General features: G+C 47.2%; 1 protein-coding gene across 1 annotated transcript in view; it reads left to right on the forward strand.

The window, feature by feature from the left end:
- Positions 1–23,324, forward strand: part of ITPR1 (inositol 1,4,5-trisphosphate receptor type 1) — a 160,408-nt gene that overhangs the window by 41,020 nt on the left and 96,064 nt on the right. Inside the window, exons 4-19 of the mRNA XM_058813043.1 lie at positions 5,227–5,342; positions 8,844–8,930; positions 9,641–9,799; positions 10,632–10,730; positions 11,241–11,324; positions 11,401–11,547; positions 12,760–12,855; positions 13,857–13,901; positions 16,717–16,868; positions 17,719–17,818; positions 18,252–18,412; positions 19,118–19,259; positions 19,737–19,895; positions 20,467–20,639; positions 20,889–21,008; positions 22,091–22,285. Coding sequence (XP_058669026.1) covers positions 5,227–5,342; positions 8,844–8,930; positions 9,641–9,799; positions 10,632–10,730; positions 11,241–11,324; positions 11,401–11,547; positions 12,760–12,855; positions 13,857–13,901; positions 16,717–16,868; positions 17,719–17,818; positions 18,252–18,412; positions 19,118–19,259; positions 19,737–19,895; positions 20,467–20,639; positions 20,889–21,008; positions 22,091–22,285 — 2,035 coding nt within the window. The remainder of the gene's footprint in view (positions 1–5,226; positions 5,343–8,843; positions 8,931–9,640; positions 9,800–10,631; positions 10,731–11,240; positions 11,325–11,400; positions 11,548–12,759; positions 12,856–13,856; positions 13,902–16,716; positions 16,869–17,718; positions 17,819–18,251; positions 18,413–19,117; positions 19,260–19,736; positions 19,896–20,466; positions 20,640–20,888; positions 21,009–22,090; positions 22,286–23,324) is intronic.

The raw sequence follows: 23,324 nt of genomic DNA on the forward strand, positions 1-23,324 counted from the left end.
TGCAGGGGCAGCCCCAGATTTCCCTGTTCCATACCAACCCTGCTCACCTGCGTTCAGTGTCCTCTCCTGTGGAATGGCAGAACTGTTGGCAGCATGGCTGGGAATTCAGAGGAGTTCTTCCCCCAGGCTGAATGTGCAGGGCCCGGGTTTGGTTTCTTGCTGGGGTGGAGCTGTGGGTGGCTGGAGCTCCTTTGGGACCTCAAAACCCTGCTCTGATCCGAGCTTTGCTCCCAGCAAAGCTTCATCCCTAGAACTGAGAGTGAAAGGATGTCTTCTCATCACAAAGGGAGTCATTGCAGTAGGATCAGGTTCTTTTTTCTCCCTCCTCATGGAAATGCAGGAATGATTAATAATCAACACATTTCTGTAGCTGCTTTTGTTCTATATTCTTTGAGCCTCTTAGGCTGTCATCTATTAATTTCAAATCTCAGAGGGAACAAGTATAAAATAGAAGATGGAGTAATCCAAGGGTTTCTGAAAAGGTGAAACTTGTCTGTAGTTGAATATGTGCATTTTGTGTTATTCTCCAATCTCCTGTGTGAAGATACTGCATTTGAGCACAAGAGAGGTCTTAATTTTGTCTTTAAATAAACTCATCTTGTGGAGCATTACCATCCTTGTGAGTGTATTAAAGCTGTGCAATTTCATAAATACAAAGTCAACAACTTCTATTTACAGTATGTCCATCATTGCCAGCTACGTTACTTCTTCATTGCTGCTATTCTTTCATATTTAAAGTAAAAAGAAAAGATACTATCAGTGTGTTTGTTCTCTCCTGTGAGCAGGCTTTGGCCTAGGGAAAATATCAGGTATCTAAGTATAGACAAGTCTGAAGAGAAAATGCTAAATTTCAGCAGGGAATTGCTGGTTTTCTTTTAATTTTAGTTTCGCTGTGCAAAAATGAGTTTGGTTTTTCCAAGTAATGAAGAAACAGCTGTGTTGGTGTTAAATATTCAGTGGATTTGTAAGTGACTTATTTAAAGATCTTCATCTTTATAAGATTTCCCTCATTTGAAAGCACCCTAAAGTATGGTTTTTGTGAGGGGGAGTAATTTCTCTTGGTTCTTACCTTTCTCCAGTTGGCATTTTGGAGAGTCTGGGTTTAAAACCCGAAATAACGACACACCTTTTTGTTGCCAGCAAAGTATTTGATTCCTGCTCTCTCCAACTGCAGAAAAGTTGGTGAGGGCCTTCTCCTAAGTGCTTAAAATAGGCAGTGGAGATTTGGAAAAAATGATGAGTGGTGGATTGCACAACCAGCCTGGCTGGAGCTGGAACTGCTTCCAGATCTTTCTGGAATGGGTGTGCTGGAGAAGGGCAGGGGAGGGAAATGGGCTGGGGCCCCCAAAACCGAGCTGGGCTCTGGCAGCAGCCGGGATGGAGCCACAAAAAAGAGAGAGGAGAGACTGCGAGGGCAAGGAGGGACAGGGAATGGCTCCCAGTGCCAGAGGGCAGGGATGGAGGGGAGATTGGGATTAATCCTTCCCTGGCAGGGTGAGCACAGGTGCCCACAGCAGCTGTGGCTGCCCTGGATCTCTGGCAGTGCCCAAGGCCAGGCTGGACACTGGGGCTGGAGCACCTGGCACAGTGGGAGGGGTCCCTGCCATGGCAGGGGTGGCACTGGGGGGGCTCTGAGGTCCCTTCCAGTCCAAGACATTCCATGAACCTTTGCCGTTCTCTGAAAGGTGTTTGATGTTGTCCGGGGGAGCCTTGGGTGGCAGCAGTGTGTGCTCAGGAGCTTTCTGAGCTGTCCCACAGACCAAGAGTGGAACTGACACAGTGGCAACGCTTGATGCCCGAAACTGTGGGTGAAACTCTGAAGGGGAGACTGGAGTCACATGGAAATGTTTGACTTAGGCATTTCCAGGCAGTTTTGTGTGAAAGAAGGTGGTGATGTCTTGGGTGGGCTCTGAAATACTCAACTCCATTCTCCTGTCATTTCAGCCTCTCTGGCCCTTTTGCAAATTTGCAATTTTGGAGAAGTCTTTCATTATATTTTTGAGTAATCTTATTAATGCACTACCTAAATGTGACTTAAAATCATATGTGGTGGAATCCATGGTAAGAAAAAGCTGTGTTTGTTGGGTTTTTCATTGTGCTGTGAAAGCAAAAGTTGGGCATTTGAGATGTGACTTTGGGCTTGGATTGGAGGGAAGGGTTGGAAGTTTGGAATCTGCTGGGATGGGAAGGAGCACAGTCTAGTCAAGAAGAGAGAGAAGATAGAAGAGCAAATGACAAGCATGAGATGGAAGGAATGGCAGTTGGAATAACGTTGCTGGCAAGTTTCCCTCTGCCTTGAACCCCAAAATACTTGGGAACACGGGGGTTTCTACCCTTCCCAGGATCCTTGCTTTGCCAACTCCTCTGTGCTGCCGGTGCACGCAGAGGGTAACCAATCCCTGCTGTGATATTTCGGGAGCTGCAGGTGGCAGAGGCCCACGTGGGCTGTGAGTGTCCCACCAGTGAGAGCACTCATCCCTCACGTGGTGCAGCCTCGCTTTATTCCGTGCAGAGCGGTCGCTGAGGGAGGAGCAGGATTTAGCTGGGAAGAGCTGAAATGCACATTTAATGTGTGCCCATGGAGCATGCCTCATCCTGAAGGGCTAGTGTAGGATTAAGCAATCCTTTTTTCCTGTAGGGCCTTTGTTGGGTGCTCAGGCTTGATGTATCATCATTTCATCAACAGTGACGTAGTATTTTATTTTTATACTACCTCATTGTGCAATTCTGCCATTTTTCACTGTGTATCATGAAGATCTGAAAGGAAAATGCATTCCTTCCTGGTTAATATGCAACAAACAGTCTATAAAAAGATGTCGTTACTGTGCAGTAATTGCTTTATTTATCACCTTTTCTATGTGGCTCAAGCTGCTCGAATCACTGAGCGGAGCAGGGAGCTGATGCTTTGGGCTCCTTTGGCTTCACTTTTAAGTTTTGGCTTTGGGTTTTTGGCTCCTGTTGTAGAACTAGACCTAAATTCCATAAGGATGGTGTCTGACAAGCACGGGTTTATCTTGCAGAGTCATCAGGACTGCGGGTTACAGATCAATGACCACGATGGTGCTCAGCCAGCACATCCTTGACTTTGTAAACATCCCAGGCAGAGGGGTCTGGAGAGCTAAAACTCTTCTGGCCAGAGAGTTCATGTAGTTTGACCTGTGGCGAAATACATTTGGTGGCCATATGAAGGTGAATAAGGCAAAGTTGAACTTCTCAGCCGCTTCAGAAATAGATTTCATAGAATAAATACTAGTAAAGAAATCTATTGGGTGCTTTTCATTGTTTGTTTCAGATCTGTAGCTTTGTTACTAGGGAGAAAACCTAAGGAAAACATGTTATGCCTTCCCTTCCTGCACTGGACAAGGTCAAAGTCTTGTAGCCCTCTCTGGGTGCTTCAGGCAGGAGAGGGGTTACTTGCAGTTAACAGTTTGGAAGTTTAGCCTAACTTGACAACTTTCTTGACTGAAAAAAGGATGGAAAGAAGTGCACTGTGACTAAATCTAGCATACAATTAATTCTTCTCTGCAGTTCTGTGTGTTAATTGCTGTCATTGTGTGAACTGATGGTTTAAGCAAAAATAGAAAATTTTATAACTGGTGTGTTGCTTACAATGCAGAGCCTTAGCTCCAAGTGCCAGCCCGCAGTGGCTTTTTGAATCTCTGCTGTGCTGTCAATCTCTGTGAATCATCCTGGTGGAAATGGAAAAAAGGGTGAGGAGCAAACCTGGGAAGTGTGGTTTGCACTTTTCCTGGTGCTCCAGCAGCCCCAGGCTGGCAGTGGGGATAAGTGGAGCTGAGTGTTTGTGCAGAGAGGCAGCTCAGTGTCCCTCCTCGTGCCTTGAGCTCTGTCCTTCCCCAGGGTCACTGTCAGAGGGCCCCAGTGCCGTGCCCAGCTCCTGCTGGATCTGTTTTTGGGGTCCTGGGCTGGTAAACCAGGGTGGATTGGGATCATCTTTAAGGTCCTTCCAACCCAAACCATTATGGGATTCTTTGCCCTTCTGTGAAAGGTGTTTGGTGTTGTCTGGTGTGCTCTGGGGATGGATTGGACGAAAGGCATGAGGAGAGTGACAGTGTCCATCTCAAACAGCATCCAGAGGTGGAATTACCAAGGTCTGTCTCAGCCCCTTCAGCAACTCCAGCCTGTGGCAGAGCTGCCATGACCTGTGTCCAGCATGGGGTGTCTCCCTTTCTGCTTGATGTGCATCCAGAGTGTCCATGAACAAGCAGCTCTGCTTTTCAGGCACTGAGGATAAACCCCAGGTGGGTTTCTCCTCACCTTGCTGCTCCCCAAATTGTGGTGCTGGTCCATGGGGATGCACCGGGAACCTGGACAAAGGCTGTGTGAACGAGGAGCCTGGAGCCTGACATCCACTCTGCTGCCAGAGAGGCTGGGAACAGCCTCCCGGCTCTTCTGGCACTTTGTTTGAACTTCTGAGCTGCTACTTTAGGCGCTGCCTTTGAATAGCTGAATTTATTTTTTTGCGTGTTCCGTTGCTTGGCGACGACAGGAGGAAAAACAGTCACTGCAGCTCATGTGGGTTTATTACTGATAAGCTAGCATCTCTGATACAGAAATGTATTTTTAATAAGACTAATGAGCTGTGATTCCTGGCTTTAGCCAGGCAGAATGTTAAATAAACTGTGTTGCTGCACTGGGTATAGAACCTGACACCCTGAGGGGTTTGATGTTACCTCAAGCCATGCCTTGAATGCCTGTGCTTGTGCAGGCTGTTGTTTGAGGGTATTTTATGCTGCTGCCACTTCATTAGGTGAGGACTTGCTCCTATTTTTTTGCCCAGTTTTCCCTATCAATAGAAAGGATTTAAGAACTAAACTGACAACAGCAGTGAAAAAATCCAAAGCAAAAAGCCCCCAGCCTGGCAGAGGTTACCTGCTGAGGTACAAAAACTCCAAGCTGAAAGTGCAGAACCCGAGTCTGCTTGCCTGGGAAAGCACTGGAACGTGTTCCCATTTTAGTCTGGTACTGTTTTTGACTGGGACAAGTTATAAATTTTCTGCTCTTGCATCAGATGTTGGCAGCAGCAGTTAGTTTTTATCGTGCACGGGGCGACATTCCTGTTGCTCAGAAAAGCGTTCGTCTGATCAGGAGCTTTTTGGAATTTGTTTATAAAGCTTTCCTTGCTGCTGGAATAGTTGGAGAGCGTTAGCAGCAGGAATGCAGATGCTGATGAGAGGCTGAAGCTGTGTTTGTTGCCTGTGTTTTTAGATTGCCTGTTCAAGCTGTGTCCCATGAACCGCTACTCGGCGCAGAAGCAGTTCTGGAAGGCAGCAAAGCCCGGGGCCAACAGCACCACGGATGCTGTGCTGCTCAACAAACTGCACGTGAGTATCCCTCTGCAGGGCCCTCCTCACACCCAGCCTGCTCCAGACAAGCATTTCCAGCTTGGCACACTTACGGAGGAGACACTGAGCGTATGTAGAAATAAATCAGCGTGTGAGATTCCTTTGGAGATGTTCAGTCCAAGTCTTCAATCCTCTGATTTATGGCACAATCAGAGAATAAGCTGAGTTGGGAGGGGCCCACAGGGATCATCCCAGCTCCTGGCCCTGCACAGGCACCCCAGCAATCCCACCCTGTCCCCAAGGTGCTGTCCAATGCTCTGGCAGCCTCGGGGCTGTGCCCATTCCCTGGGGAGCCTGGGCAGTGCCCAGCACTCTCTGGGGATGAACCTTTCCCTAAAATCCAACCAAACCTGCCCTGGCACAGCTCCAGCTGTTCCCTGGGTTCTGTCTGAGTCACAGGAAGTGGACAGAACCCTGTCCTGTTCCTGCTCAAGGTCTGTGTCCCCCAGTGCTGTGCCCGTGATACTGGGGTAGCCCTGGGAGCTCTTGTCTTTAACCTGTGGTAGAGTTAATGGTACTCCAGGGGAGCCTTTTGGGTGTTAAAGGTATGAAAAAGGGACCCTTGAAAGAATTGCTCAGAGGATTCTCAGGCCCTGCATCCCAGCATGGGAAACCAGGAGCTGATGGGCTGATCAATCTATTGGGACTGCTCAAACAAACATTGCTGCTGTTGATGTATGGGAAGGTTGATGGGTAATTATGAGTAATTATAAGGCCAGGCAGCCTCTCCTTCCTTATTAGCTTGCAGTATTTAATATTTTCTGGGTAAAATGTTGACATTCAGCAGCTGAAAACTCAGTAAGGCAGTTGATTGCTGTTTTTAGAGCTCCTATATAAAAAAAAAGCCAACTTAACTTAAATACCATCTGTTGACTTTAGAGTTAAATAAACTCAGTGTTTATGTTAAAATTACATAGCTGGAGTACTTCATGTCAAAATTACAATTCTGAATATTTTTAGGTTCTTTGAGCCTATATTAAGCTCATTGTAGCCTGGAATACGAAATGGCCCTGTAGGAGAGTGTCACTTGCTGATTGCCATATGGCTGCCTCACTCTGCACTTCACAAAGACCCACTGGTGGACTCCTTCTGCTTCAAGAAATGTATTTATAACCCACAAGTATCAGCTTGGCAGGGACAAAGCTATTTTGGTAGCACGAAGCTCCCTCACCTGGGCCGTGCTTCTCATGTTGATAAGGGAAGGGAAGGGGGCTGTGGCAGCAGGTTTAGGGTGAGGGGGGTTCTGGGTTTGGCTGCTTGGTGCATCAGGAAAAGGGAGAGTTCATGGATTTTCACAGAAATTAGAGTCTAAATACTTCAACATGTAAAGGAAAAGGCTTTGGCATTGCCCTGGATTACATTCTCATTGGAGTTGTCTCTCTTTCCCTGAGTACATCCCAGAGTGGGTGTTTGGGACTTGTCCCTGCTCATCTGACACTTGACCCTTTTGTGCCACGGTCCTGGAAATGCAGGATGGGGTATTTCCAGGATGAGATTCTTCTAGGATGGGGTTTTTCCAGGATGAGATTCTTCTAGGATGGGGTTTTTCCAGGATGAGATTCTTCTAGGATGGGGTATTTCCAGGATGAGATTCTTCTAGGATGGGGTTTTTCCAGGATGAGATTCTTCTAGGATGGGGTTTTTCCAGGATGAGATTCTTCTAGGATGGGATTTTTCCAGGATTAGCCTGAGCCCAGTAATGCTTGCGCAGCAATGTCCCACCAAGACCTGCTTGATTTGGAGGAAGGGTTTGAATGCCTTACAGTTTTATTGGGGTTTATTCAACCTGCATCACTTGGATGTGAACTCTGATGGGCTGGATCAGGTCTGGGGCTTGAAAATAACTGTGTCCCGTGGACATCTCTATATCAGAACTTCCTCCTGCCAGTCCTGTGTGTCCATGTGCCGCCCTTGCCACTTGCTGGCACATGGAGAGCTCTGAACCCCTGTGCTCGCAGCTGTGAGCTCTGCCCAGGATGAGATTTCTTTATCAGAGCATTGCATTTCCAGCGCAGCTGATGATGCAAGATGTCTTCATCATCATCACTTGCCTTTTTTGGCTTCTGTTTGTCTGCTGGTGGAATTTATTGTCTGCCATGGAGCGCTCCATGCTGAGGTCAGGTTATTTTAAGTTAATGCCATTTAAGGGATTTCAAATCTGGGACACTTGTCTCTCTCTGTGGTCGCAGCATCTGAGCTGCTTGAGGAGCTGACATCTAGTGGCCAGAAAAGTGGTTTTCCTGGAGTGACTGTCAGGTCTGGGGAGAGCTTTTGGAGTACATCCTAAGTCCTAGTTGTGCTTTCACAGAAAAAAATTGGTTTTTGTATTGATAATAAATGTGGCACCCAGTGTGGCAGGGCAGTCCTGGCTGTGGTTGCTGTTGTCTGGGAGGGCTCTGGTGTCTTGAAGAAACCTTTTCTTGACAGAATACTTGCAAATCAAGCAAAAAAGTTGTATTTTAGTACTACAGAGGAAGCTGGTGTTGCATTGCATGACTGAATAAAATTTTGGATTTGAAAGAGCAGCTGTATCTCAGGTTCTCCTGGAGTAAGAAGCCAGTTGTCATACCTAGCACAGCCTCTGAAAACAGCACATTTTGAGTGAGCTGGATCTGGTGAAATTCTCTAACAGTGTGCAAACATCTGCTCCTTTGTCCTGGTACTTCACCTCAACTATGGGCACTTTTCTTGTTCAAGAGAAACCTGGACCCACCACAGTCCTTGAGACCTCAGAACTAAACCATAATCCTTGATCCTCAGCCTCCTAAAAAGTCCAATTTTCAATTGCTCTCCGCCTCCAGATAGCAGTTAAAGCAAATACAGATTTATGTTTTTAATTCAAAACATCGTCTTTCCTCTGAAGTGAAGAAGTTCTTTACCAAATGAAATTGTTTAAAAACAGCTTGGGCCAAATAGCTCACTTTTAAAACAGCAATGGCAAGAGGCTCGTTTTTAATTATTAATTGGGGCTTTGTGTCCTTATAATAATTCAGCAACGGAGGGGGGCACTGGAGTCTCCAGAGAAACACAGCCTGGAGGGCAGCTGGAGCCTGTGTTGGCAAAGGAAAATAAAGAATCAGCATTGGGGTTCTTTCATTCAATTTGTGTAGAAGTCAGTAGAAGGGAAAGTAGAATTCCTGGCTGGAGTTGTTACCCCTCCCTTTTTCACCTTTCCCTCCCTAGGTATCTGCCTTCTATCTTGTCTGAGCTTTTCAGCTCATGCTTTATTCCAGAATTTTGTCCAATTGTACCCAAATTACAGGTTACTTAAATGATGTGTGTCTATCTCCCCAAACAGTTGAAAAAGGGAATTGGAAATTACACTGTTGGAAGCTGGAAAAAGAGGAAATTAGGCTCTTTCAGATGCTTGCTGTTTTTCCAGTCCTTTGAAATAATCTTGAAGAAAAGGGAGTTTTGTAAAACCTCCTTTTTAAAACACTCAGCAATTGAACTGATTGAACTGTTCTCCTTTAATTTCAGCATGCAGCTGATTTGGAAAAGAAACAGAATGAAACTGAAAACAGAAAACTGCTGGGAACAGTCATCCAGTATGGGAATGTCATCCAGGTAGGCTGTGAACATCTTTGCAAGCTGGAGAGGATTTAGTTGAAAATTCCCTGCTCAGTGGACTTCAGATTGCTGGAATTGATGATCAAGAGCCTGTAGTTTTGCCAGGGTTCACTGTGCTCTGAAGTGGGATCCTGGGTGTTACGTCTGTGTTTTATAAGTGTTTTATTATGGGTTATTTGTGCTTGGTTTTGAGGTCACCATTGATTGTTTTCTTCAGAAATCCTTGTTAGAGCCCTCATTAGAGTTGTTGGGAGGTGGCACATGTACAACACCAAATATCCTCTCACAGTGAAATGTTGACACTTAAATCATAAACTGGCACAGAGAAAGAAAATCAATAGGAATAGTTATATTTTGTTGTTAGATGAGACCAAGCAAGGCAAGAGAAGAGTAGCTTTGTCTCTTACTAGGAAGAGCCACTTAGTCCCCAGCATTTCACAAGTTTTGGTCGTGGGTTTTTATGAACAAGTTGTTCCAAGTGATGAGGGCACCTCCATGTGTTTATCCCAGCTGGGCAGGGGACAGTTGGATTACCTGAAGTGCTTTGTGCTGTGTGTGAGTGTGAGTGGAGCTGTGCCTGGTCCATCAGTGTTTGCCCAGATTTCAGTGTGTTCCCTGTGTAGCGCTGCAGTTGTGTCGTGCACGCTCGGGTTATTGAGGGGAGGAACAGGAGCATTCTTAGAACTGAACTCTGATTCTTATTCTAGCTGCTTCACTTAAAAAGTAACAAATACTTAACAGTAAATAAGAGGCTTCCAGCTCTGCTAGAGAAGAATGCAATGAGGGTGACCTTGGATGAAGCTGGAAATGAAGGCTCCTGGTTCTACATCCAGCCCTTCTACAAGCTGCGCTCCATCGGGGACAGTGTAAGTGCTGGGAGCAGGCTGCTCACACATCCCTGGGGCTCAGCCTGCACTTGGGAGGCCTGCCTTGCAATTAATGCAATGCACACATCTCCCAGGGCGTGATGGTGCAGGAACAACCTTTTTGCTATGCTGTCATGAGGGGGAGGAAAATTGCTATGGTAACTTGTATTTTGGAAACGTGGCATGATCTAACATTGGAGGGAATAAGGGACCTAATTAGGCTGGCCTTGCACAATTCCTGCTCAATTCAAAATGGTAGGAAGTGTTGAGCTCCTTCAGGAGGTTGGGAAGGAATAATTAGCATCTTGGTTTTCAGTGTTGTCAGCTTGGAATCAAAATTCGTCATCACTTTGGATGTGAGGAGTGAGGTAATAAGGAAGTGAAATGCTCCCGCTCATGGGAAATTTTTAAATGCATTGCCGTTTTAATCCCCTCTTTTGCAACATCTGAGTCACTTGGGTATGGAATCTTCCTAAAACCAGGAGGTCATGAACTTCAGTGTGCTCTGGGGTTCAGGCCAGGTATATTTGGCAAGTAACATGGTGAATTTATCAATCAGCCATCATTTATCCTGTAGCCCCATCTGTACCAGAGCTCAGTCTGCTTTGTCTGCAAGGCTCTGAGTCCAGTAGCATAGGGGTTTTTGCCTCAGTCACTGAGTTTGGTGAGCTAAATTCTGAACCAGACAGAATCCTGGTGGAACACTCAGACTGCCATCTCTCCAGACTGCAGAAAGGTGATTTCCTCCCATAGTTCCCATTAAAAAAATAAAAAAGGTAGAAAAAGAGCTTTCTCAGGGTGCAAATTTGTCTGATGCTGCACTTCTCTACAGGTTGTCATTGGAGACAAAGTAGTCCTGAATCCTGTCAATGCTGGCCAGCCTCTCCATGCCAGTAGCCATCAGCTTGTGGATAATCCAGGGTGCAATGAGGTAAGGGGACTCTGGCACAGCTGGAGCAGCTGTAAAACCTCTCTGTGCTTCAGCTTAGCTCTTTCTACGTGGTTTGGAATTCAGCAAGCTGGTTGGTACCTGTGGCACTGCTTATTAGGAGTGGTTATCCTGGTAACCAGTGACTTAAAGGAGGAGTTTTGAAACTCTACTTTCTCTTGGGAGCTGGCAGAGGTTTGGGTTTGATCTCTTTTGCATGACTAGCTAAAAGCAAGTTGTTCTTTCAAAATCAGGAGTTGTGGCACAGTGATGTGCCCCGTATTAATCACTGGGAAGAAATTTAAATCTACCAGCACAGATGTGTAACAAGTGCGTTCCAAGCAAGTCAGCTCTGTTCTGGAGCAGATACAGAAAAGACTTCCCTTCTCCAGAGCAGTGCAGCCAGGCTTGCAGTGTTCTGGTGAAAATTGCCTAGAAAGTCAGACAGTGGCTCATGGCAGGACCTTGTGCAGGCACAGCACAGTGGGACTGAGGGTCTCCTCCTCCTTCCAGGTGAACTCAGTGAACTGCAACACCAGCTGGAAAATCGTGCTCTTCATGAAATGGAGCGACAACAAGGACGACATCCTCAAAGGGGTGAGAGGCAGGGCTGTGCCTGGCTGCAGCTGGGGCCCTGCTGGGCCCTGCCCCTGCTGAGGCTGCTCTTTGGCAGGGCGACGTGGTGAGGCTGTTCCACGCCGAGCAGGAGAAGTTCCTGACGTGTGACGAGCACAGGAAGAAGCAGCACGTGTTCCTCAGGACCACGGGCAGGCAGTCGGCCACGTCTGCCACCAGCTCCAAAGCCCTGTGGGAGGTGGAGGTGAGCACTGCGCCCAGCCTGGGGCTGCCTTGCTGGGAACAATTCCTCCTTCTGTTTAAAACACTCTGCATTTCTCGCTTTGGGTAAAATTTTCCTGGTGTTAGCAGTTGAAATTAGAATTCCTTCACTTGCTTTCTGTGCACAGTCACAGTGGAGCTCTGCTCTCTGATGGTGCAGCGCAGAGCTCTCGTTCAGGTGCTTTACAGTTCAGGAAAAGGGCACAGAGAAACATCAATGAAGTCATTTTCTTACCAGTCACTGAAGTTTAACAACAGCCTATAATTTCCAGTGTCCTGCTGAGTGTACTGAAGGCTCTATTTTTGGTGTGGAATAATGTGATTGTGTATAGCCTCATCTGATGGGAGGCTGCAGCCCCTTGCTAGCCTGTCTGAGCTGGCTTTTTACATTCACTTGGCTTTTAAACAGAGTGACTAACACCTTGGCCATCACTGGCTTCTGAAAATAGCCTCAGTCTTGGTATTATTAGCATTGGTTTATGATTTTAAATCTGATTCAATTATGAAGTGCATATAAGAATCAAAAAATAAATTGTAATGACAGATAGGTGTTTATTTTATATTCCTTTTCCAGAATAGCTGCTGTGACATTCAGTTTCTCCTGTATTTCAAATGAAAGTCTGCCTGTAATTAGCATGACTTTGGCATGTTATCAGTCTGTGGTAACTCCCCATGTGTGTGCAGTTACCTGGACAGAAAGTTCTTTCCTGAGAGGAACAGGTCAGCTGTGATGAGTTTTCTTTAGGAATCAGGTTAACCCTAACCCACAGAGCAAGCCAATGTGGGATTACAGGTGTTGGAGGCACTCCTTGCCCCACTTTGTCAGTAAATATAAATATTATTTTGTACAGCGTTGTTGCATTTGAAATATTTCCAGGTATCTTCCCTCATCCACTTTAAGCAGACAGAAGTTTAGTTACAGCCACAGGGTAATGGATTTGTTGCTTTCTGTAGGGGTTTCTTTCAAGACCTGGCAGCACATGCACATAGAGAGCCCCTTCCTCAATTCACTCACAAACTGGGGGGAAGCATTCCCAGGCAGCTCAGAGCACTCCCTGCACAGTCCTGGGGACAGATAATGTGTTGTTGTCATTTCTCAGCCCTGGCTGTGTTTGCCCTTCCCTGCACGTGCAGTGAGGCAGGCCCTGCAGGGATGGGGGCTCTGTGCTGATCCCAGGTGTGTTCTGTCCCCCAGGTGGTGCAGCACGATCCCTGCCGGGGCGGGGCCGGCTACTGGAACAGCCTCTTCAGGTTCAAGCACCTGGCCACGGGGCACTACCTGGCAGCAGAGGTACGTGGGCTGGGCTGGCACCTCTGCCCGCCTCGCGCTGCGCTCTCCTCCTCTGGCACCTTCTCAGAATCTGTCATTTCCCACCCTGGAACTGGACACGGGCAGGGGAGGAGAGTGGTCATTTGGATTAATACAAAAAGATGATAAATGTAGGCGATCAGATGAAAGAACATCGTGGTTTGGGGTAGTCATGAGCCGATTACACTTTTTGTGTGAATTCTCGAGTTGAGAACTTCTCCTGCAAAGAATAGGCACTAAATGGTATCCTGTCATGTGGGCACTGGATTCAATGTGACTTTATTAACTGATGAATAAATGGTAAATGACTGAGAGCCTTGGGGGGGAAATGAATTCAAGTGTTGGTAATTTCTCTTGAATCACTGATTTTTGAGCAGAAGTGTAGAACTGAGTATGAAATGAAAACACTGACTTCAGACCAGTCTGTAAGAACTGCAGATAGAGAAAAGCCCAGATTAAAGTCCTATTTTATATTCTTCTGATAAGCAGATTGGAAAACCAGAAGCATTTTGTCACATGCACACTGCAAATCCTTTTCAGTAGTGATCCAGTGCAGAGCTTTTCCAGTAAATCTTGTATTTTCTAATCAGCCAAAAAAAAGCCATGCTCTTGGATCATACAAAAATATCCCAGAGCAGATTGCTCACCTGATCCCTGGTTAGAATAATGTTTGTTCTAAAAGATTTCTCCAAGCCAGTAGTTTTTAGCTGTAAAATTCCACTTGGAATTTAAACAACAAAAAGAGAGCATTAACTGGGTAACTGTACTCTTGCTCCTGTAGTGATTCCCCTGGATGGGATCACTCTCCCTGCATGTTTGCAGGTTATTTAACACTTTTGCAGCCGTGCTGGGTGTGGGCAGTGTGCTCTGCATGCCTGCAGCAGTGCAGGGCTCTGGTGCCCGTGGAGCTCAGGTGATGCTCAGGCTGTGTGCCCCTTGCAGCTGTGCTGGAGTTTGACCTGCCTGTGATTCTGTTCCATCAGGTAAACCCTGACTATGAGGAAGATGACCTGGAGTGTCAATCCTCAGTAAGTATAGGCAAGGGAAGGGTCCTGCCCCTGCCTCAGGAGGGCTTGGCACAGGCCCTGGCCAGTGCACAGCTGGTCCAGGCTTCCTTGGTAGTGAAGAAACTAAAAACCTGACCATGCTCTGGAGGCTTTTAAGGCCTGTCCAAAGAGTGGATGTTGACACCTTAGTGCAGAACAACCCACTTGGAACTGAATTAGCACATTACCTGAACCCCCCTCAGCTCCTCCCTTTGTGGCATCTTTTTCTGTCTGCCTGTTTCCTCAACCTTTCCTCAACCTCCTTCCTTGGAGCTCTGTCCTGCCATGGGCTGGAATCAAGGTGACACCAGATGGGACTGGTCCCTGAGGGAATATCCCCCAGTGCTGTGCCTGTCTGACCTCTGTGTTAAACAGCAAATTTGCTGTACCTTGTCTCAGGAAAGCAGGGTAACAGCAGGAATGGCAGGGGGAGGGTGGTTCCAGGGCCATTCCTCTGGTTTTCCTGTGGGAGCCAGTCTGTGTTGTCAGTAAATGTTGTTGTGTCAGAGATTGAGTGTGTGGTGCTCTGCATGGGCAGGAGCTTCCCTTTGGTGTCAGAGGGAACCAGCATTGCTTCAGGAGCTGAAAGCACAGAAAACTGGAACAGCACTTTGCATTGTGGATTTTATTTATTTAGTTGGATTTGATGACAGGCTCATGCAGCTTTCTTGGTCATTTATCCTGTATTATGGAGCATTTGCACCATTTGGGTATGACAAAGAGCTATTCCTTCCGTTCCTAAGAGATGGATGTGATGCTTGGAAATCCTGCAGGGTGCATTTTTCCTCCTAAAAGGATTTTTCATTATAGCCTGGCCATTAAAATGCTTCCCTCACCCTCAGATATTGAGCTGTTTTCTTGATTACTCCTTGGTGGCATTTGGCAGCTTGACTGCAGTAAACATGGCAAAAAAACTGAACAAACCCCACCCACAGCTGTTCCCTGGGCTGTGGGGGGAATCCAGTTCTGAGGTGTTTTGTCGGGTTAATTTTTTGAGAGTTAATCAATGCTGAGGGGCTTTAGGTAGACACTGCTCCTGTGATGTGTCCTGCTGACATGTGCGTGGATAACATCCATGCACTGTCTCAGCTCTCTGGTTTTTGCCTGCTCTGTCTCTTTACCACTAGATGGCAAAAATAGACCAGCAAGAAGAGAGCAGGAGTGCAGAACTCAGCTCTGACAGGAAATTGCCGCCTCGTTTATCCTTCACTGCTGACAGCAGGGTGTAGGCTGCCTCATCCAACTTTATCCAAACTCCATTGTGATCCCAGTGCGAGCTGGCTGCAGGGTTTCTGTGCACACTCCCTGGTTCTGGTGGTGCTTTCTCCTTGTCCCTCAGAGGGCTGTGCAGGAGGGGTTCCCATGGGCATGGGTGAGGTGCCAGCTCCACCTTCCAGCAGCCAAGGGGCTGCTCTTGTCACCCTTAGTGTTGAATTTCAGTGCTCCCTGAATTGCCCCATTTCCTGCTTCCTGCTTTACTGCACGTGTTCAGCTTTGCCCCATTTTGAAGAAGTGACCAATTGTCTCCCAAAGGACAGGCACAGCAGCTGTGTCCCTCTCTGTGTTCCCTCCCCTAGCTGGGGGGATGAAGAGACAGCTGAAATTCAGAGAATTCATTCCAAGTGAGCGAATTTCTCCCAGAATTTCTCTCCAGATGGACTCTGAGTGTAGAGTTGCTCCTTCCCTTGAAGGCACACTCCCAAAGTGTATTTCTGTTCCATACAGATAACTGCCTGTTCCCATGTTCAAAATCAGACTGTAAATGTCACTGCTTTGCAGCCAAGTTCATTGACTGCAAATATGTTAACTTGGGAGTATCCTGAGGCACAAGCAGCGCTGGATACCTTTTCCATCTGCTCCAGGATGGCAGTGCCTTGCAGCAGGGCTTTGACAGGCAGGTGCCTGAGTGCTGACTCCCTTGGCTGCCACCATCACAGAGAAGCTGAGAAATTGCTGTCTTGGTCACCCTGGAGATTGCAGCCAGGATTGAGGTGCATGGACAGCTGGTTCTTGTGTGCCAGGACAGTGAGCAGCTTCTTTAGTGACTTGTGACAGGTGGGGGTTCCCTAGGAAAGGATTTGAAGAAAGCTGTTGTTCCTTTTTCTCAGTTCACCTTTGTTTTTTCCTACCCTTTTGTCCTTTCATCTGAAGTCCCAGGGTTTTATTCAATTGATGTATCTTTGCTGGAGGAGGCTGGGGATTTGCTGGAACCTTGGGAATAAGGATCCTTCTGGTGCCATGGCCTTTGGAGCACGTTTTTGTGCTTGGGAGCAGCACAGGCTGTAGTGTGAGCAGCAGGACTTCCAACTCCTTGATTGGCTTTTTGTTTCTCTTGCCTAGGATTGCTGGATGTGGCTCCCATTTTTGCTGCTGGAGCTGATTATTTCCCAGCAAGGTTGTTGTTGGTACACGGTGTGGCTGGGTTTTTATGTTTTCAGCTCGTTAATTGTGTGGTTAGAGGGATAATTGCAGCGTGTGGGGTATGTTTGGAGAGCTGGCAGTGTCAGGATTGGGGATCTCAGCTGATGTGTGTTATCAGAAGGCAGTCAGAGCTCCCAGTGTGTGTGGGGTGAGTGGCTGGGGGGGTTCGTCCCTTCTGGCACTGTCTGTGAGGTGAATTCTGCGTGGAGGGGCAGTTGCTGTGCTGGCACCCAGGGGAAGCGATGTGTGCTTGGCCAGAGCAGCTGCTGTCAGTGTCCCTGGTGTCCTGCACCTTTCCCCTGGTCCAGTGTGCCCCCTGTGTGTGTGGGGCTGGGGGCTCTGAGGGCTCCCCTGAGGCCCTGGGCTCTCTCCACAGCTGGACCCCGAGCAGGAGGCGCTGCGGCGGGGCCGGGGGCCCCAGGAGAAGATGGCCTACTCGCTGGTGTCCGTGCCTGAGGGCAACGACATCTCCTCCATCTTCGAGCTGGACCCCACCACCCTGCGAGGGGGCGACAGCCTCGTCCCCAGGTACAGTCACCTCTGCTCAGCTCGGGGGCTTTGTGGGACTTTAAACTAAGGCTGCCCCAGAGTGTCTTCCTTTTATCCTTTGGAATCAGGTTCCTCCTCTAGTAAATGTGGAAATAATTAGAAAATACCTTGAGTGCTTTACAATTGAGGTATAAGTAAGAGAACACCATTTTACAGATGGGGAAATTGAGACTAAGTGACTTCCTAAGCGACTTCCTTGCCAGGAATGACCTGGGCCTAAAAGCCTTGTGTGTTTTAGCAAGGCATTCATCCTGTTAGGATGTAACACCAGCTGTTCAGCACTGGATTTTCTGTTGTTTGTGTGTTCTTCACTGTTCATGTGGCACCTCTTGCTGTTGAAAAGCTGCTGCACCCTTCCAAGTGCCACACTCTGCACACAGCTCTTTGCCGCTGTTTTCACTGAGAAAGCACAGCAAGTTGGTTCCATTTATTCAGCAACTCCCTAAATCATCAGGTACCCATATCTTGGAGTATCAGGGAGTTCTGAGCTGAAAACCCCAGAGGTAAGGCGAGAAGTTGGCACCTCACAGCAGTGGAAAAGTGGATGGGAAGAGGTTCAGATTGTTGCTGTGCAGCAGCTGAGTTACAGCAGCTCAGAGTGGTTCTATTTTAGAGCAGAATCTCTTTGACTACAGAAGAAACCTTCCTCAGGTGAGTTCACAGAGTGAGCTGGGGCAATAAGAATGCTGTTCCAGTTGTGGTATGCAGTGTGGACAGAGATGACACTTCCTTCCCACTTGTTCCTGCCAGCATCTCAAAATCCCAGCAACGCAGAGGTTTCCCAGCTGGGAGGCTGACTCATGCTGGGGCACTCCTGACTTTCTTGCAGGAACTCCTACGTGAGGCTCAGGCACCTCTGCACCAACACCTGGGTTCACAGCACCAACATCCCCATTGATAAAGAGGAGGAGAAGCCTGTGATGCTGAAAGTAAGTTCTGTGACTTTGTGTAAGCACATCCCTTGATTCCTGTACTTCCATAAGTGTTGGCAGGAGTTTCACTCCCTGAGCCTGTCACAAACTGAGCATGTGACAGTAATGAACAGTGCCTGTGCAAAATATTTGCTCTTAATGGCTCACATTCCTTTTATTTTTCTAGTTACACTGCTCAGCTTCTACTCCATAACAGTCATCAGGAGCAGGATATTTTTTCCACTGGCTACAGCAACATTTTGCCTCTCACCTGCTGCTCCTTTGAATTTAGGGACAGCTTTGAGCTTGCTCAGAGTGTTCTCAGAGTTTGGGTCCAGCAGGGCTCCCATGCTGCCTAAGCAGAGGGTGCCTTTTCTTTCATTATCGCTGAGTGTGAGCCACTGCTTTGTTCTGCCTTGGGGTTTTCTGATAAAGCTTCTCTGCCTTTCAGATTGGGACCTCTCCAGTGAAGGAGGACAAAGAAGCTTTTGCTATAGTGCCGGTCTCTCCCGCAGAGGTTCGGGACTTGGATTTTGCAAATGATGCAAGCAAAGTTTTAGGTTCCATTGCTGGCAAGCTGGAAAAGGGAACAATAACCCAGAATGAAAGAAGGTAAGGAAGCCAGAATTGGGATCAGGTAATGTTGCTTCCTGTAGTCAGTAACTGTTTCTTTGATAGTTTTATCAGAGTAAGGGATAGAAGAGGGATTTGGTTTCGTCCTTGATGGGATTTGATGTTGTGTCCATAGTGGAGGTTCTCAGGCCTGGCCTGTCCAGCCCTCCTTGTCCTCCATGAAGTGAGAGCATGAGAAATGTTGTGAGCTTGGGGGACTAATCCCCAGCATACCTCTGCAAATGGAGTGTGGGAATTCCTAATCCATCCTGTGAGGACTGAGCATGTGACTTGCTGTGAAAATGGGGCCACACAAAAAGAGCACAGGGGTGGCTGTGTCACACCAGGGCTGTGGGCTTCCGTAGCCAGTGCCTCTTATTTGGCCTTGGGAGAGATTATCACCTGATTTATGGTTTGTGGCAATTGAAAGAAGTGCCAAATAGAACTTGGCAAGAGTAGAGTTGTCCTAAAAGGATTTTCTTGCCTTGCTGCTGCTCTGGTTTAGTTGGACAGTGAGGCTGCAGCAATGGGGGAGCATTAGTTTCTAATTTTAAGTTCTGTGCAAACCTCTGATCTTTACCCAATCTCCAATTGCTGTTAGTTTTTCACTTAGCATTTAGAAATCTGTGTAAACTTACCCTGGCACTGCTCTTTTAGCACAGAGAATGTGTGTTCTCGTGTTAACAGCTTCTGGCTTTTCTGTAGATCTGTTACCAAACTGTTGGAGGATTTGGTCTACTTTGTTACTGGTGGAACTAATTCTGGCCAGGACGTCCTTGAGGTGGTGTTTTCTAAACCTAACAGAGAACGGCAAAAGCTGATGAGAGAGCAGAATATCCTCAAGCAGGTAGGCTGGGGGTTTCTCTGGGCTCTGCCTAAGGGAAGAGTTCTTGGAAAAAAACCTGGTGTAACAGGGCCAGGCTGGATGGGGCTTGGAGCAGCCTGGCCTGGTGGGAGGTTGCAGAGGGTTGGAACGAGATCATCTTCATGGTCCCTTCCAACCCAAGCCATTCTGTGGCTCTGTGAAACCTTGGTCTCAAATTATTGGGACCAAAGGGTCCTTTGAGTTTCCAGCTTTCAGCAGGCTTTGGGCAGTGGGTGTAGGATCACCATTGCTGCAACTAAAAATTCCAGCAGCTGGTGTTGAATAAAGGTGACCAAGCATCTTCTGTCCGGGCTGCTCCGTGGCCAAGAACCGTGGTGACCACAGCCTATTTCTGATGTACCTTGTGAAATACAAGGGCACAGAGCTTTGGCACTGTTTATGAGCAGGAGAAGACAGTGCCTCATGGGGCCGTGTCTGTGTTTTTTGCCGAATCTGCAGATTTTCAAGCTGTTGCAAGCCCCCTTCACGGACAGCGGGGACGGGCCGATGCTGCGGCTGGAGGAGCTGGGGGACCAGCGCCATGCGCCCTTCAGGCACATCTGCAGGCTCTGCTACAGGGTGCTCAGGCACTCCCAGCAGGACTACAGGAAAAATCAGGTTGGAAATACCTCTGCCATGATCAATGGCACCAGCATGGCTCCTCTGCTCAAATGAAAAAAAAAAGCTTTATCCCATAAAGTAAACCCTGCTCTGCTGTGGCTGCACAGTCAGCAAGAGGTTTTGGGATTGCTCAGCTTCATTCTATTTTTCATCTGTCAGAGACTATAATGTAATTATCACTGGTTCTAAGTGGGGTTTAAGAAAAGAACAGAATTTCTAACTGTCCCACACAGGTGAATTACAAGACTGTTCACTCTTGCTGACTGCAGGCTCCATTGAAAGTTGCCCTGTAAATTAGGCTGTTCAGTTTTTGTTGCTGTGTATTAAAAACAAGGTCCTGTCAGATAAGTATAAATGCCTTGCTGCTGTCTAGCCCCGGAGAGAGGGGAGGGATGGAGGTGTTAAGGTTGTGTGTCATTGTTTGCTTTCTTTCACACAAACAATTTGGATCTAACCCACATTGCTCCTTGGGATGTTGGTATTGACAAACATCCGCCTGTTTTCTGTTATTATTGTGAATTCTGAGGGCTAATTACACCCCCTTGCTCCTTGCCTGTGTGTTTTGAAGGAATACATTGCCAAGCAGTTTGGCTTCATGCAGAAGCAGATTGGCTATGATGTCTTGGCTGAGGACACCATCACAGCCCTGCTCCATAACAACCGCAAGCTCCTGGAGAAGCACATCACAGCTGCTGAGATTGACACCTTTGTGAGTCTCGTGAGGAAAAATAGGGAGCCCAGGTGAGAGCTGCATTTGTGAATATGTGATTGCCCTTCTCCTTCTGGGAAAAGTCTGTACCTGCCAGCTTGCTCAGGAGGAGGCACAGGCAGTTCACTGTGTTCTGGCACTCGCCCTGCCGTCCCCTCGGGCAGCAAGTCTCGCTCTGCCCTGTTCAAAGGAGTTCTGAATGTTTGCTTCCTGAAATGTAGATTGCTTCAGTGTAGACTTCAACAGTGATTGATACCCGCTTGGCTCGCACTTTCCAACAGGTTTTTGGATTACCTCTCGGATCTGTGTGTCTCCATGAACAAGTCTATTCCCGTGACACAGGAGCTGATTTGTAAGGCCGTGCTGAACCCAGCCAATGCAGACATTCTCATTGAAACCAAGTAAGTTTGTGCCTTTCAAGATGCTTCTCCTGGTGAGAAGCAGAAGGAAGGTGGCTCAGAGCTGAGCACACTGCTGGCACGTCCCAGGGAAGCAGGGAATTAATTGTGTGGGATCCTTTTCAAACACAGGGAGCAGGGCTGGGGACAGCAGGTGTCTACCAGGTGCATCCTCAGCCCCGCAGGCAGAAACCCCTCAGGTCTCTCCTGTGTGATCCAAATCTCACAGACTTTGTGTGCAGGGGGGTGTGCAGCTCCTGGGCTGATCCTCCCCCAGCTCTGAGGGAGCTCAGCTGGCAGCAGAGCAGAAGCTGCTCCAGCTCTGCTCACCTTTCCTCCCGCTGAGATGGGCTTTGGGGCTCCAGCTCTGCTCTGCCATTGCTGAGGCCTCACAGCAAGCACCAAATCCCATTTGGCTTTGGTAAAAATGGCTTTATTCAATATATGTACCAGGGAATAGATACCATTGTCAAAATACTGCAAAAGGGAAGCAGGTAGTATTTAAAACACAAATGGCTGAGAGTATACTTGCACATTTAGTTCTTGTCATGAAATCATAAAGGCTGTATTCCTTCCATGAACTCTTAATATTGGTACATCACTTATTTGTCCTTGAGTATTTAATTTGGGTTTTTTTCAGGTGTTGATATTTTCTTTACTGGAAACCTTTTTAGTATCAGCAGCTGATTTATTTCTGGTTACTTCATCACATAAACAGAAAGAAGTTCTGATCCATTTGGCATTTATGGGATACAGAATGAATCAATTTTTTCTTTCTCATGTCTTTTCCTGGTCTGTTGAGTGACCTTTGAATCACTTCTCCTGTAAAGAAGGTTTTGAATGTCCATTATTATGTGTCTTTAACTTCCTTGTTTCTTCATCTTTTTCACTTGAAAGGAGCTGAAGTGTTCACCTTTTTAAGTTTGAATGGAAAGCTTATAATCTAATGCTTTTAATAATACACCCCAGTGATTTGGTGTACCAAAATGCTGCTGCTGAAAGGGGAAGACACATTTTGGCAAGCGTCTCAGACAAGATGTGAAGGATGTATGTGGGTCTGCAATGTAAGCTCCCCTTCTCCCCAGGCTGGTGCTCTCTCGGTTTGAATTTGAGGAGGTGTCGAGTGGAGAAAATGCCCTGGAGGTTGGCGAGGATGAGGAGGAAGTGTGGCTGTTCTGGAGGGACAGCAACAAGGAGATCCGCAGCAAGAGCATCCGGGAGCTGGCCCAGGACGCCAAGGAGGGGCAGAAGGAGGACAGGGACGTGCTCAGCTACTACAGGTGAGCAGCAGCTCCAGCTCAGCAGGGCTGCCTGGGCAGCTCTGCATGCACAAGGCTGTGCTGGGGAGCAAAGCTCCTGCTCCATGCACAGAACAGCATTCAGAGAGGGAGGGTGAAAGCTCTCGGGAGTGAGAGCCGAAAGCACAAAGTTATTCGTGGTGAGGAGTCCAGGTGTTGACATGACCCAGTTTAAACTGATTTTTAAAACATAGTTCAGGCTTTGAGTGTGTTGAATTTTTCAAGCACTTTGTGCTTGGTTTCCTGCTGGTGACTGTTGAAAAATCCCCTGCAAGTGACCACTGGGATCTCTGTCCACTTGGGGATTGCAGGATTTGGGTGTGTGGATGGCTTTGATTTGGTTTGCAGGAAGTCAGTGCTGTTCCCCGTGCCTCCTGCCTTCTCGCCAGGCCTTCAGGTCCTGCCTTGGCAGCAGCAGCAGCATGAGGCTGTGTTGGTGCCCCAGGCAGGGCTGTTGGCACAGCCCGGGCCGTGCTTTGGGCAGCTCTGGCACGGGTGAGCTTTCCAGATGACTTGACAAGACCCAGAGTTCTTGGCATGGTGTAAGGTCAGGTTTCAGCCCAGACCAAATTCCTGTGTCTGGGTTATAAACCCCCGAGAGTCATTTGACAGACTCAATTGTGGCGGTGCAGAAAGCGCAACTAGATTATTTGTTTAAATAACCATTTTGTTTGGAATTGTTTCGTTCATTCAAATGATTCTTGCAGGAAAATTCCTAATACCTGATTTTATTTAAGCCTGTTGGAGCTCAGAAGGAGACCTCTTAGATAAAAGTTTTTTTAAAACATGCTTGCTTTCAAAGTAGGTATTTTGTTTGTAAAGTAAAGCAGTTTTTAAATATATTTATTTATATGTACTTTACACAGGAAATTAAACCATAATCTTCAAGCCTACATAAATTAACACATAAAATTTTCTTTTTTCCCTTGGAGATATACCAGCTGAACCTCTTTGCTTTATATATAGACTATATATATTTTTGTGGATGTAAAGTATACTTTAAACGTATTTTTATATGATT

The sequence above is a fragment of the Ammospiza caudacuta genome, chromosome 12, assembly GCF_027887145.1.
Source record: "Ammospiza caudacuta isolate bAmmCau1 chromosome 12, bAmmCau1.pri, whole genome shotgun sequence".
NCBI classification, from domain to species: Eukaryota; Metazoa; Chordata; class Aves; order Passeriformes; family Passerellidae; genus Ammospiza; species Ammospiza caudacuta.